Raw genomic sequence first — 14,026 nt, 5'->3', positions numbered from 1 at the left:
TCTTTTGTGGTCGATTGACTAGCATTTAATGGATCTTGCTTATGCTATGTATTGTTTGTGGTGGGTTTCGACGTAGGCAGTGATCATCTCCATAAGCGTATCAATTAGCTATACTAAGTACTATACGTTGAAGGCAAATTCTATTTGCGACCGCTCTCACAATACCGCCCGGCTGCATCAACATATGCTCAACCCTCTCTGCCCAATTTTGCCAATGATTCTGTAAGGAAGTCTCTGGCGTTCATCAAATCCGTACTACCATAGACAACCCTCCGTTTCGGCGCCCCATGCACCCCACGGTTGGCGGCCCCGGCACCGTCAGCGCCTGGTTGACCGCTTGTCCGGCTTACCCAGTCCTGCAAGTTGCCGTATTCGTCCATGCTGCCTCCACCGACGGTGAAGACGATCGCTTCGTTGAAGGCCTGTCGGCGTTGGCCGAAGGTGGCACTCATGCCGGGCCCGGAGCTGTTCAGGCTCTGCCCTTGGGCGTTGCGCGAAGCCGAGGCCGGAGGCATGGCGCCTCGGGCATTGGCGCTGCGGGGGTCGAAGTAGAGATAGCTTTCTGTCTTGGCGATAGCGGAGCTGGATGCGGAGGTTGGGTCCATGATGGATTCGGTGATCTTGGTCAGGGTCAGGTCCTTGTTGGCAGGGAGAAAATTCTTGACGCCGGAAATGAGGGAATCGAAGTTGGCGCCGAGGGCTCCGGAGGTGATGCGGTCAGTCAGTTGGTTAGAGAGAGAGGAGAACCCGCGGAAGAGATTAGAGGACTGTTGTTGGGGAGCGCCTGTTGCGGTAGTCATCATGGTCATGCGGGTTATTTCTCGGACCTGTCTGACATAGGCGATGGGGGTCACGTCCGTGACGCCGATGCGGGTGAGAGCCTCTTCGAATTGTGTCATCTCAGAGCGGGAAACCTCTGTTTCAGTGCTCAGGAACCAGATGATGAAAAGACGGAGCTTGTCCAGGGGTTCATTGCCTTTACTGGAGTCGTTGATGAGTTCCATGATCTGGGCCTTTGTTTGCTTGGTGATATTTTCTTCCAGTTCAAAGAAGTTATCCAGCTGACGGTCTTTGATTCCCTTGAGCAGGGCGGTCGCAATGTTCATGTGCATGTCAAGAATCGCCTTGCGTTCCCGTAGTTCGGGAAGGAGGGTGATGGCAGCCTTGAGGTGCTGTGCAGAGGCGCTGGTGTCGTTCTGGAGATCTTCAATTGAGGAAGCACCGGTCTTCTTTGTGATCTCAGTGGCGTCCTCCTTGTAACGTGTAAGCTCCGCATCGATGTCTTCCGCAACCTGAGGGAATGGCGCGCCGGCATTGCGCTTCCAGAAAAAGTCATTGCTATTTAAGTCGTATGCTCTCTTTGTGACGCCCTTGGCGGGGTTTGCTTCATCAGTTGACTCAACGGTAATCCGATTGAGGCGCATCTGTAGAACATCCTGCACTAGAGACTGGTATGTCCACGAGTGGGATAGCATAGGCACCAAATCCACGTTGCGATCGACGATGATCAAAACAGGTCGCGATGAGGGAACTCCCGGAGTGTTCTTCTTGTTTGAAAACAGATTGTCTTTCGAGTTAAGGATGTGATCGCGTAGCTTGCGGTCCAGCTTGGTTGCTATTAATTCTGCCGCGCCGCCCTTAGGGCACCGAATGATCGGGATGGCACCTGTTGTATTCAACTCGTCAGTTAAAAGTACAAGGACCATATCGGCTGACCTACCCATTGTGACGCTGACGCTAAACAACCCGCTTACAATCCTATCCACAATGGCGTCCAGATCATCGTCGCTGGTTTGCGCACTGTTAATCTTCCAGTATGCATCGTTTCCTAGCCCCAAGCTGAAAAGGTCCGGTTCGGCCACAATAAAATTCAAGTACTGGTCGTAAACTTGTGCGACATGCTCTGCGGTGCCGGTTGTTGCTATCTGAGACGCAAAGTCTTCGAGGAGGGGTCTGGGTACGGAGGAGAGGAAGTTGACGTAGGCGGGAGAGTAAAGACCGCGAGAAAGGTCATTTGTGATCGCTTCGACGTTGGAAGGCGTAGGTTCGACAAGGTATACAACAGGGACGTCGGGAATCGGGTATCGTGTGGAATTGATGTTTCTGGCGGAGGTCATTAGCTACGTCACGCACGCACAGCGATCGATTTAGGGGGCCTGGACCAGGGTCCGTACAGATGGATTGTGACTCCCCAAGCTCTGAGGTCATTGACACGCAGCACGCTGCTGATGACATCTCTTCCCATATTATCAAACACCAGGACCTTCCAGATAGGATCGCCATCCTCGTTCAGTACCGGGGTAGAAATGAGGCCCTGCGCGGACGCATCGTGGTGGGCGTCTTCCGCGGGTTGCGGTTCATGATTCAAGTTGAGAATCTTGTGGATGGAGGCTGTGATCGAGTTAGAAAGCTGTGAATATCTACACGAATCCGATACGGACAGCAGAAACCTACCGACCTGACGGTCCCTCAAAGACGTTGGTTGCGAGGCCATAGTAGTTCGATTTAAGCTGGACTTGCTTCACCCCGGATGGTTATCACGATTACCTGGAATGGCCAAGATTCATGACATGTGGTGAGGGGACCGTGGCAGAGAGATCAAGCGACGCAATAGTGAATTCCGGGGGAGAAAAGCAGCAATGGTGAAGAAAGACGGGCTCTGAACTCCGCTGGCGATAGATAATATGATAGAGAGGAATTACCCACTCATCAGTCTGTAACTACACACTCTCCACCTGGCATCCTGAGAAGCTCCCGCGATTGATGAGGGGATGACATAAGCTCCCGCCCAGCCAATCCAAGCACCGCGATCATGTGTCTGGCGCTAGGTCGGAAGAGGCGTAGCTCAGTTGAGGCGTGGCCCAACCGAGCGCCGCCCGGCTTTTTCAGTCTCACGACAACCAGCACTACCAACCACCCTCCCTCTCCCCCCATCCCTATCCCTTCCACCCTTCCTCGTAAAGCAAATGACTATGCTGCTAAGCTGCAGTCCCGAGTGGTTCTTTGTATAACACCTTTTCTTATCATCTTTTAAGACAGAATAAGAAGAAAAGGTCCACCCAGGACAGGCAGTACGAGTGATTTTGCCTCAGCTGCCTTTTGCCAAAAAAGAAAGAAGACGGGAGAAAGTGAAGCTGGCAGGAGAGAAGAGTGAACAAGGACAAGGATACAAACACAAGGCTTTTATTTGTTTAAAAGGATTGCTTGGGAAAGCCGGAAAGGACAGAAACAGAAGAAGGAGAGCAGGCTCTTCAGGAAGTCCAAGATTATCTTACGTCTATTATACGGAGTACTTGGCCGGTGTATTCGAAAGAGTTGATCCAGCTTCTGCAGCGTGGACAACCTTGTTCTAATCTGCCTAAAAAAGAAAGAGGAAGAAGAGAGAGAGAGAGGAGAGAGGCTGCACACTGGGATACCGCGCGCGCAACGTGACGTGACCTTAAGGATATCAGGCACAGCAAAGCCGAAAAGTCTGGTGCCATTGCTTCCCTCTCTAACTTACTCCGAGAGCTCAGGTGTGGTTCCCTTCCCCCCTCCGCTGCCTCCGAATAGGAGACAATTTCACGGAACTGGAAAGCGGGAGGAGCAGCGGGCGCCGACCATTTGCCACCTTCCTTTCGGCAACTCATCAGCTCTGCTGCCCGGAAACTACTACTTACCTACCTACTTGCACTACGGAGTACTACTACTACTACACCTACACTACTACTACTATCTTTGACTACTATTCTACGTCTTGGTCCACTATCGACGTATCAGCGATCCCTTAGGCTGACAAACACGGTCGGGACGGTTGATTCGCCCAGAGAGCTCTTGACCTAATATCCGGCTCCATTGGGAAGGTTTACTGCGCCGCCGTTACGCGTGACGGGTAAGCCAATCAACGCACGAGTCGGCGAGCCCTCCCCACCAGGGGAATCACGCCCAAACTCCGACCAAATCCAGAGCGGCATTGGCTCTTGTCCCAATCGAGCCTGGTCCCTCCCACACACACACACCCCCCCGGCACGTGGATGCATGTGACTTATACTACATTTGGCCGTGCACCCGCTTTACTGCCTTAGTACCTTGACTCCACCCGCGCTACCCACGACAATCATATACTTCTCGACCTACATATCCTTTCAAGATCGAGGGTCCGTGGGTTTCTAGAAAGCGGGGGATGAACGGGAGCATGGAGCAGTCGCCGCCGCAGAATATCATGCCCGGTCTGCACCGTGCACCAGTAGACCCCGGCTCGTTGCCGCCCGAATACTGGAACAGCTTTGAGCCTTTGTATACAAACCCCGACCCCCCACATCAACATTCGCACCCATCCCAGCCGCCACAGCTTCAACAGATCCAGCCGGCACCGCCGCAACAGCAACATGCGACGCCAATGGGAATCAGCTGGGATCACCCAATGTTCAGTCAGACTCCTCAATCCCGGAGTCCTCTGCCCACGCCCCAGGAACAGAACCATGGCATCTATACGTCGGCAACTCCCCAATCGTGGCGAACGAACCCTTTGCAATCGCAACAAATAATACATCCCGCACCGCAGACATATTCCATGAACCAGCAATATCGTCAGGCGCAATTTCCTCATGCGCAACCTGCGTTTGATTCACAGCCACTCCCCTCGTCCGACAACTCACACTTCCAGTCATACACCTTCCCCCGTGGCTACTATCCTCCTCAGAATCTCTCGGTACCAGATGTCTTTCCTCAGTCTCACTCTCCTCGGCCCACTCAAGCGCAGGCCCAGCCAACACAATATCGGTCGGACTCCCATCAGCACCAAGTCCCTCAGTACACACTTCCTGCGGGCTATCCGGAGGGGACCACTGTATGATCCGTTGAGCCATTCGTTTGCATTCATAGCTGACTCTCAGTAGCATATTCCGATTAATTTCGCTGCTGGGTACGGACAGTCCACTCCAACTGTCTCTGAGCAGACCATCAATCCACAATTCTTGAACTCGCCGCAACAAGCCGCTAGCCAGCAAGCATCCCTTCATAATAATTTGATGTACATGAACCCTGCGGACTTCGAGCGTCCTGAAGATCCAAAGTATGTCCCAATAACCGGGTTGATCCTTTTGGTAATCGCATGCGGTCTGACTGTTCATAGGTTGTACACTTTCTTCCGGGATGACTTGCAAGTTCCACCAATTTTGGGCCAAGGTCAAGGTCAGGGACAACCACAGCCACAGCCACAGCATAAACCCCAGCCTCAGCATCAGCCCATTGCACGGAACCAACCAATTGCCCCAACCACGCAATATGAGTTCATCGTGCCCTTGAATGGTATGATTCACTCTACCCCATAGTCGTGTCACATTCACTCACCGGAACAGGTCAAGACACAGTCACCCCCGTCGCACCAGTTAAAGCAGCAAAACCTAAGAAACAACCCAGTGTGAAGAAACAGTCGCAGCCCAAAAAGCCCACAATGAAAGGGGGGAGCAAGAAGCTGGATGGACAGTCGGCCTCTTCTAGTTCTGAATCAGATAGCTCTGATGAGTCGGATCTTGAGATCCAGGAGCCTGAAGAGGTATCTCCACTACCACCCACTCGTCCTAGCGAACCCGAGGCTGCTGCGCGGTATGACGCGCTCAAAGCTGTGTGGTCTCCACGTAATAGGCACCCCAATGTTGACAAGGTCAAGAGTGCACTGGTTGCGTTCAAAGATGTTGTCAAAGCCGTAAGAGATGCGTGGAAAGAAAGCAGCCAAGCCATGAAGGTGGCAGAAAACAAGGGTGATAATGACAAAGCAGCGCAACTAAAGAAGAATGTGGTCCTTCAGCGGCGCCTTATGGACGTCGTCATCAGCACCACCCAGGAGCAAGGTCACCCAGTCATTGTCGAGAAGTATGTCCTTTCTCTACCGTCTTCCCTTTCCTTCCCGCATCTGGCATGTCCTCGTGGCCATAGAAGTCTGAAACGAATTGAGAGCCTCTCCCATGTAATCTACCTAGTGTGGGCTTTGGCATATAAAAATGTGCTTATAAGTAAGGGTGCATATATGCTCTCCATCAGAGGACTAAACATACCTAGCTGTGTGTCCTCAAGCACGAGACAAAGGAGGATAGAATGCCCATCCTCGTTCAGACGAGCTATCTCCTGCCGTCATTGTACAGGTGCCCAAAGTGTGTTCCGTTGTGGTGTCACCCTTCGGAGCCTGAACTTTGCTAGCCTCCGGATGCCTTGCATCTGCTTATTGCTATTCTCATGTTCATCTGCTAGATTGTGCCGGTCGCTGACGTATGTGTTTCCAGGTTGGGTGAGCATCCAATGGCTGTAGCTGCCCTGTATTCATTTTTGCTGGATCGCCACCAGGCTTCTGACATTGATGGTGCTTTGACGGTGAATATACTCAAGGTAAACTACAAAGCGGCTCTGGAACCTCTTATTGAATCAAGACTGACCTTCACTGTAGTTGCTTTCCCGATTCGTGACAATGGATGAAGATGTTCTTCAGAAAACGAACGTTGCCAAGTTGCTGCCTAGATTCGTCAAGAAGGGCGGACCGACAGTGAAAGAGCTGGCTCAAAAGATCATGGACAATGCCGCTGCCTCGACGAAACGTAAACTAGAGGCGGGAAAATCCGCGTCAAAGGACGGTTCACCTAAAACTTCAGTGCCTGACGGGTCTGTCCCAGATGGACGTGGTGGTGAGGCTACTGGATCCAAGAGGCCTCGAGAAGGTGAAGGGAATGGGCAGCCAGCAACTAAGCGAATGGTTGTCACCGCAAACCCCAAACCGGCAGCAAAACCAAACAGCACTGCGGTTTCTGGTGTCAGCAAACGGCCGCAGGAGGTAGGACAAGATAACAAACCAGCTGCAGCCAATGCGGCCCGCCCCAAGGCCAACATCATTGCACCGAAGCCCACCAGCCTCTTTGGTAGTTTGAGCTCGGCCTCTAAAAGACCTGGAACATCGAACGCAGAACGAGCAGCGGCCGCGGCGGCCGCAGCGAAAGCAAGGTGCGTGCCATCTCGTTATCTTTCTGCTGGTTTAATGGCTAACATAATGTGCAGTAATCCCGCGGAAAAGAAAGAATCCCAACCCCCGCCTCCAAGGCCTACTTTCTCTTTTGGGGATTTGATGGCAGATTTGAACAAGCAAAAGGATCCTGCTCCTGCACAGCCTGCGGAGGATAGACCCCCTGAGAGCGAAGAAGAACGGAAGAAGAGGTTGCGTAAGGAGGCGCGCCGGAAGTTGCGTGTCACATGGAAGCCAGATGCGTCCCTAACCGAAGTTCGTCTATTCACACATGATCCCGAAGAAGAACTTGGCCCTGGCGATCACCTGGGAGATGTCAAGGGTGAAGGCAGTGTGCTCAAACTTCACCGAGACCTCGACGAGCTTGAGGAGGAAGATGACGGTGGCATCCGTGAGGAGCAATTGTCCGACTATTATGAGCCTTCAGGTAGGTCGTTTTATTTTTGTCAATGTTGTTATTCTTGTGCTTTGATACTAATCGAGTCAGAAATCGACAACGGCGACATCGCACCCGACGATCGCTCGCGAAACTACATCAAGCGTGGCGGCACTGCAGAGCCGACTAGTCCTGAAAAGAATGCTCAGGAGCATCGGGAGGCCACAACGCTTATGGTCTTCTACACCTCGCCGGCAGACGTACCGTCGACACCAAAGGAACCTCCCCCAGCGGATGCGGAAGACACCGCACCTGAAGTTGTGTCATTTGGGGAACTACCGGACCATGTTAAGGTATGTTCCATTCGTATTTGAATACAACGTCTTCTGACAACCGGTACTAGGCCCGGCAAGATCGATACTTCGCGATGGTCAACCCTCAGCCAGCGCCAGCTCCCCAGAGCGCACCGAACGCGCCATTCGATATTTCGAATTTGCTCAAGATCATACAAAGCGCGCCTCAGCAACAATCCACTCCACCACTACCTCAACCCCAAGTCGCCCAAGCACCTATGTCTGACCTTGAGCGAACCTTCAGCATGTTCCGCCAGCAGCAGCAGCAGCAACCGCCCCCGCCTCCGCAGGCACCACTACTGCAACTGCCCCAGTTCCCACCGGCTTCTCAGCCTCCAGGTGCTCAGGGTGTAGATTTTCAGGGACTTTTGTCGATCTTCAATGCTCAAAAGCAGATGCAACCTGCACCCATTGTACCGCAGGCCCAGCCATCGCAACCTAGCATCGCTCCTAATCTGGCCGCAATCATTTCTCAGTTAACTAGTCAAAACCAATCGGCTGCGGCCAATGGACATCCGCCGCCAGGCCACTACGAGGATCCGGAGCGGAAGCGCATACGTGAAACTGGCGGATATGACGGAAACGACGATGAAAGGTTCAATTCTAAACGAAGCAGGTCAAATGAGCCGAACAAGAAGCATGTAAGTACCTCTCACCTTGCATTGCTCTACTTCAATTCTAATATGTTCCTAGCCCAAAGCAGGATTGGTTCCCTGTCGGTACTGGCGAGAAGGCAAGTGCCGCAAAGGCGACGAATGCACGTTCCGTCATGATCCATTGGACTGACGCTTCTCTTTCTCTTCTCCTGATACCCCTCTTGGTTCTCATTCATTTATACACTTCTGTAATTGACATTCTCGCATCTCATTATATCACCTTACCATTGTACATTTGCCCTGCGTGTGTTGCATTGTCAAGTTAACAGTGTCTCAACCTTTCCTTATGTTGGCAGACTTCTCATAGCGTCACGCATCTCATTTCGGAGCATACCATATGTGGAGTATCTAAGGTGTTGCGTGAGGATTACGATTCCATGTCTTAAACATTCTCTGTCGGCTATACGTTTCTGGGAGTGTGTTGATGCTGTGTCTGGCGTTCGGGTGTGGCTGCTCAAAAACGAGCAGGCTAGCATGTACATTAATACTGATCAACCGTGGCAAGGGTTTATCTGCCGCCGAAACAACCAGTGACCAAATTTCCTATGTTCCAATTTTTCCTGCCTGTAGCTATTCGAGCTTAACAAGTTAATTAGTGATATTATCATACTTCTTATCCTCACATAGCCTGCTTAGGTAATCCATAAATATGTCAGTGGTTATCTAAACCATCAAAAGTGATCAACAGTAACTTTCTCCAACAACGCCTTACTTCTCTTATTACGCTGTGAACACTACTTCGACACTCCTCTGAAACACTGCCTATTAAGCCTCCCTTTCTTACCCCCACACAACACCATTGTTACCCACTTAGCACATAACTCCAACCCAGTAATGCAACAACAACCCCACTACACCCACCTGATCATCGTCTGCTGCCACGCCATATACACCGGCGGGCCTACAAACGGTCTATCCGAGGGTGAATGGTGCGCAGCCATCCCCATGAACAGCTAGCTGATCCTTCTAATCTGGAATCAAAGAATTCATAATTAAACCTTTGGTGCTAATTACGAGAACAGGATTATAGAACCCTTCCAGAAGGGCGAAACACCTACGTTCACGAACCACGTCAAGGCCGGATTGCAGGCTTTGGTTGATGATCCAGATGCTTTGTTGGTGTTTTCCGGGTATGTATGAGGCTTAACACTAGTTGGGTTAACTTTGCCTGTATGCTATGGTTAGATTACTAGGGTTGAAGGTGCGGGTGTATGATTATAATAGATGTTGTGTGTGGTAGTATTGTGTTGGTTGAATTAATTACTGATGAATGGGTAACTATAGGGGACCTACGAAGAAAGGACGCACGGATCTTGCGGAGGGGGTGTCGTATCTTGTAAGTTCCGCCAATCCAAACTATGTCTACGATGTCTATTTCTTCTTCCCATGACAAGGATTGACGATTTATATGAACCGTGTCCACTAATACATACCGCCAGAACCTCGCCAAAGACAACAACTACTTCGGTTTCGCTCCACAGATAAACCCTACACGAGTGGTCGCTGAAACCCACGCTACGGATTCTTACCAGAATGTCCTGTTCTCCATGCTCCAGTTCAGACTGCGCACGGGAGTGTATCCGAAGCGGGTGACTGTTGTGACGCATGAGTTTAAACGGAGGCGGTTTGTAGAGTATCATTTTCCGGCCTTGGGGCTCTCTGATTCTGCGTCTACGGTCGTTGGGATTAATCCGCCGGAGGAAGTGACGCCGTTGGCTTCTTTATTGGCTGGGGAGGAGAAGAGTGGGATTGGGTTGTGGAGTAGGGATAGGTATGGGGTGCAGAAGGAGTTGGCGGGGAAGAGAATGAAACGCGGGTGGAGGGCCGGGATGGAGGATGGGGTATTTGTGAATGTGGGCTTGGAGGCTGTTGTGGAGGAGTTGGTGAGGTGGGATGGAGGGGAGATGGGGATTGAATGGTTTCCTAAGATGGAGGAGTTGCCTTGGTGGGGACAGTTGCAATGATGCAGATTCGTTAGTCATTGATAGATAGCAATCATGCTAGTTATGAGAAAATAGATGTAGAATACAAGGTTTGATGAAAATATGCCCGAAATGCTCCCGAATTCAGATCCCGCCCTCTCTTCCGTAACGCCTCCCTTTGAACACCTGATGATGTGTCGAAGTGAACTAATCAGCAAGGCGATAGCTGACTAGAGTCTCTACGCGGTGATTATTGGTGCTGAAGCTTCGGAGCTGCACCTTCTCTGCGTTCTTGATTTCTTTGGCGTCACTGTCGCCCCATTCCACGGGGACCTCGGAGTCGGCGTCGGCGTACACCAGGACGTTAAATGTGCAGTCGCCATCCAGGACTGGCAGGAATGTGACAGATGCGGTGATCTGGCGGAAGATAGCCTGGATTTCGTCTTGGATCTCTTTCTCGGTTTTCTCAACGGTGGCAGCGGCTTGGGGTTCCTTGTCCCTGTAGAGCAAAACATGGTTAGTGGTGTAGAGTGGAATGCATAGTGTCAGACTTACCCAGGAGCAGCGTTCTCCTTGTCACCAGAAGTGCGGGATGACTGGCTCTTGGAATGCTTTCCAAAGATTTGCACCTGATACCTCATTAGCCCTGTATCCCGTGAGGAGGATTGACTTGCGTACATCGAACTGCCATCTTTCCACATGTTCACCGGTTTCCTTGTCCGTTATGACAATGACAAGCTTAGAGATCTTGCCACCCGTCATCCATTTGTTCAGCTGCGACATAATCTTCTTGATGTAGGCTTTGACCTGGTCGTCGGCGGTAACTATTATCGGTCAACGAAGGGACTCGGATACCAGAATCGTGATGACCAACCCAGCATATTGAGGCCATATTTCTTGACACTTTAGAGAACTGGTTAGTTTGCTTCCACATTGGCAGGTGTAAGACACTCACGTTGTGAAATCCTCTGGAGGGTAAACGCCTCTCTGGAAGCTGGAAGGAGTCAGATGAGCAATTTCCTCCAAGCATCACCAATAAACCTACAGGATCGAGTTGATAGAGTATTCAAACTAGATTCATTAGTATAGCTGGGTGATACCTCAGTCAAGAAAGAAAAACTCACGAATTCGGCCACCAGCTTCGCCGATCCTGCTGTGTATAAGCTTCTGTTGATATCTCGCAAACTATTGGTCCGTACCTTTCAAGGACAGCTTGTGAACCTTAGACTTATCCTTAGTAGCGGACATGATGGCTGTGAGGGAAGTTCCTGGAATTGAAGTGTTGACGGCAAGCTACTCAGGCGTGAAGAGTTACATGCGAGGGGAAAGAGGAAGCTTTGTTTATCGAGACAGTCACCGCGGCAATCTGGACTGACCGCCCGCCGACCTGATCTCCGCAGCCGTACTTTTTCCGCCCGCCAAACTGACGGAGACTTGCCTGTGCCTGATCGTGTCTGCAGTCCGCATACTATCTCGTCAAGCAATTCATTCCCATGCAATTGCAGACCTCCAGATGCGAGGATGCCTGCAGTTAGCCAGGTGGCTGCGCGCAGCACCGAAATGTCCTGCTGCAAGCCTTCTCAAGCCGCCATCCGGCCTTGCTAATCCAGCCCGGTTTTTCACGACTTCCACCGCATGCTGGGCATCGCGCTCCAGGGCTCCGGCCAGCCAGCCATCCTCCGACCTTGAATCAAGAATCGCAGCTATCCCGATTGATCGATACCGTAACTTCTGCATTGTCGCCCACGTCGATCATGGCAAAAGTACCCTCTCCGATCGGCTGTTGGAACTCACAGGAACGATCCAGCCCGGTATGAACAAGCAGGTTTTGGACAAGCTTGACGTCGAGCGTGAACGGGGTATTACGGTGAAGGCACAGACATGTACAATGATTTACAACCATAATGGCGAGGACTATCTGTTGCATCTGGTTGATACACCGGGACATGTGGACTTCCGTGCGGAGGTTTCGCGCAGTTATGCCAGTTGCGGAGGAGCGTTGCTCTTAGTTGACGCCAGTCAAGGTATCCAGGCTCAGACAGTCGCCAACTTCTATCTCGCATTCTCTCAGGGCCTGGAGTTGATCCCCGTCATCAACAAGGTGGACCTGCCGTCCGCTGATCCGGAGCGTGCTCTTGACCAGATGGAACAGTCTTTTGAGCTTGACACGGAAAGTGCAGTGTTGGTATCAGCCAAGACGGGACTTAATGTGCAGCAATTGCTTCCTACTGTAGTCGAGAAGATTCCGGCGTAAGTTTGGTCTATCAACAAACCATTTTAGCCAAGAATTGGAACTGACTCAAAAAAGACCGGTGGGAGATGTTAACAATCCCCTACGGATGCTTCTCGTCGATTCCTGGTATGATTCGTACCGAGGTGTCATCTGCTTGGTCCGCGTTTTCGACGGCGAAATCCGGGCAGGAGACCAGCTTGTGTCGTTCGCGACTGGAATCAAATACTTCGTGGGCGAGGTCGGAATTATGTATCCCAACGAGACGGCCCAGTCGGTCCTTCGGGCTGGCCAGGTCGGCTACATCTTCTTCAACCCTGGTATGAAGCGAAGCAAGGAAGCTAAAATCGGTGATACCTACACCAAGGTTGGGTTTGAGAAAGTCGTCGAGCCGCTTCCGGGCTTCGAAGAACCCAAGGCAATGGTTTTCGTGGCCGCCTATCCCGTGGACGCCGATCACTTCGAGCACTTGGAAGATAGTATCAACCAGCTTTGTCTGAACGACCGGAGTATTACTGTGCAAAAAGAGTCATCTCATGCTCTTGGAGCAGGTTTCCGGTTGGGCTTTTTGGGAACACTGCATTGCTCTGTCTTTGAGGATCGTCTGCGCCAGGAGCACGGTGCCAGTATCATCATCACTCCTCCTTCCGTTCCCGTGAAACTCATCTGGAAAGACGGCAAGGAAGAGATCATCTCCAATCCCGCCAAGTTCCCGGAGGATGAAGAGCTTCGTGGCAAGATCTCCGAGATTCAGGAGCCTTATGTTGTCGCTACTTTGACCCTCCCCGATGAGTATCTTGGAAAGGTCATCGAGCTCTGCGAGTCCAACCGAGGCGTGCAAAAGAGCCTCGAGTATTTCACATCCACTCAGGTTATTCTCAAGTATGAACTGCCCCTTGCGCAGCTGGTTGATGACTTCTTCGGAAAGCTGAAGGGCTCTACTAAGGGCTACGCCACCCTTGATTACGAGGAATCTGCGTGGCAAACAAGCAACATCGTCAAGTTACAACTTCTGGTCAACAAGGCTCCGGTGGATGCGGTCGCACGGCTCGTTCATTACAGCCAAGTAGAGCGATTGGGCAGACAATGGGTGACTAAGTTCAAAGAGCACGTTGACCGGCAACTGTTCGAGATCGTCATCCAAGCAGCTGTTGGCCGTAAGGTTGTGGCGCGTGAGACCGTTAAGCCGTACCGGAAGGATGTCCTCGCGAAGCTGCATGCCAGTGATGTCAGTCGGCGCAGGAAGCTCTTGGAAAAGCAGAAGGAGGGACGCAAGAAGCTGCGGGCTGTTGGAAACGTGGTGATTGAACAAAAGGCATTCCAGGCATTCTTGGCTAAATAAGTAGGGCATCATGCCTGCCACTGTACAGTATATTATATTATATTTGCTTCTGCTGTATTATTATATTGATAGATAGATCTTTGCACCTGAATGCATCTTCTCGTCCACAACGTACAGAGTATGTCTGTATAGAATTGTAGTAGTATGCAGTGTGAATAC

At 51.3% G+C, this 14,026-nt stretch overlaps 7 protein-coding genes across 7 annotated transcripts; 4 read left to right on the top strand and 3 right to left on the bottom strand.

Annotated features, from left to right (window-relative positions):
• Positions 1-188: 188 nt before the first annotated feature.
• An09g04170 (uncharacterized protein) lies at positions 189-2,494 on the bottom strand (the record flags this gene model as incomplete). The annotated part of the gene is made up of 4 exons (XM_001393696.3): positions 189-1,666; positions 1,721-2,103; positions 2,175-2,391; positions 2,455-2,494. 4 exons carry the CDS (start codon positions 2,492-2,494, stop codon positions 189-191), a joined length of 2,118 nt encoding a protein of 705 aa, XP_001393733.1.
• Positions 2,495-3,266: 772 nt separating this feature from the next.
• On the bottom strand, positions 3,267-3,629 carry An09g04160 (hypothetical protein; the record flags this gene model as incomplete). The annotated part of the gene is made up of 1 exon (XM_059749761.1): positions 3,267-3,629. One exon carries the CDS (start codon positions 3,627-3,629, stop codon positions 3,267-3,269), a length of 363 nt encoding a protein of 120 aa, XP_059606291.1.
• Positions 3,630-4,201: 572 nt separating this feature from the next.
• An09g04150 (uncharacterized protein) lies at positions 4,202-6,286 on the top strand (the record flags this gene model as incomplete). Its single annotated transcript, XM_059749760.1, has 4 exons — positions 4,202-4,828; positions 4,914-5,053; positions 5,114-5,289; positions 5,340-6,286. The coding sequence occupies 4 exons, from the start codon at positions 4,202-4,204 to the stop codon at positions 6,284-6,286; spliced, it is 1,890 nt and encodes a 629-aa protein (XP_059606290.1).
• A 156-nt stretch (positions 6,287-6,442) lies between these two features.
• An09g04140 (uncharacterized protein) lies at positions 6,443-8,503 on the top strand (the record flags this gene model as incomplete). The annotated part of the gene is made up of 5 exons (XM_059749759.1): positions 6,443-6,969; positions 7,024-7,415; positions 7,476-7,717; positions 7,768-8,358; positions 8,411-8,503. The coding sequence occupies 5 exons, from the start codon at positions 6,443-6,445 to the stop codon at positions 8,501-8,503; spliced, it is 1,845 nt and encodes a 614-aa protein (XP_059606289.1).
• Positions 8,504-9,207: 704 nt separating this feature from the next.
• An09g04130 (uncharacterized protein) lies at positions 9,208-10,337 on the top strand (the record flags this gene model as incomplete). The annotated part of the gene is made up of 4 exons (XM_001393692.3): positions 9,208-9,302; positions 9,396-9,503; positions 9,658-9,709; positions 9,813-10,337. The coding sequence occupies 4 exons, from the start codon at positions 9,208-9,210 to the stop codon at positions 10,335-10,337; spliced, it is 780 nt and encodes a 259-aa protein (XP_001393729.1).
• Positions 10,338-10,502: 165 nt separating this feature from the next.
• On the bottom strand, positions 10,503-11,543 carry An09g04120 (uncharacterized protein; the record flags this gene model as incomplete). Its single annotated transcript, XM_059749758.1, has 7 exons — positions 10,503-10,794; positions 10,966-11,119; positions 11,170-11,198; positions 11,251-11,289; positions 11,341-11,366; positions 11,420-11,445; positions 11,495-11,543. 7 exons carry the CDS (start codon positions 11,541-11,543, stop codon positions 10,503-10,505), a joined length of 615 nt encoding a protein of 204 aa, XP_059606288.1.
• Positions 11,544-11,808: 265 nt separating this feature from the next.
• Positions 11,809-13,867, top strand: An09g04110 (uncharacterized protein; the record flags this gene model as incomplete). Its single annotated transcript, XM_001393690.1, has 2 exons — positions 11,809-12,545; positions 12,604-13,867. 2 exons carry the CDS (start codon positions 11,809-11,811, stop codon positions 13,865-13,867), a joined length of 2,001 nt encoding a protein of 666 aa, XP_001393727.1.
• Positions 13,868-14,026: the final 159 nt, after the last annotated feature.

Source organism: Aspergillus niger, assembly GCF_000002855.4.
Source record: "Aspergillus niger supercontig An09".
Classification (NCBI taxonomy): Eukaryota; Fungi; Ascomycota; class Eurotiomycetes; order Eurotiales; family Aspergillaceae; genus Aspergillus; species Aspergillus niger.
The sequence above is the reverse complement of the archived record's forward strand: the minus strand, read 5'-3'. Positions and strand labels throughout refer to the sequence as shown.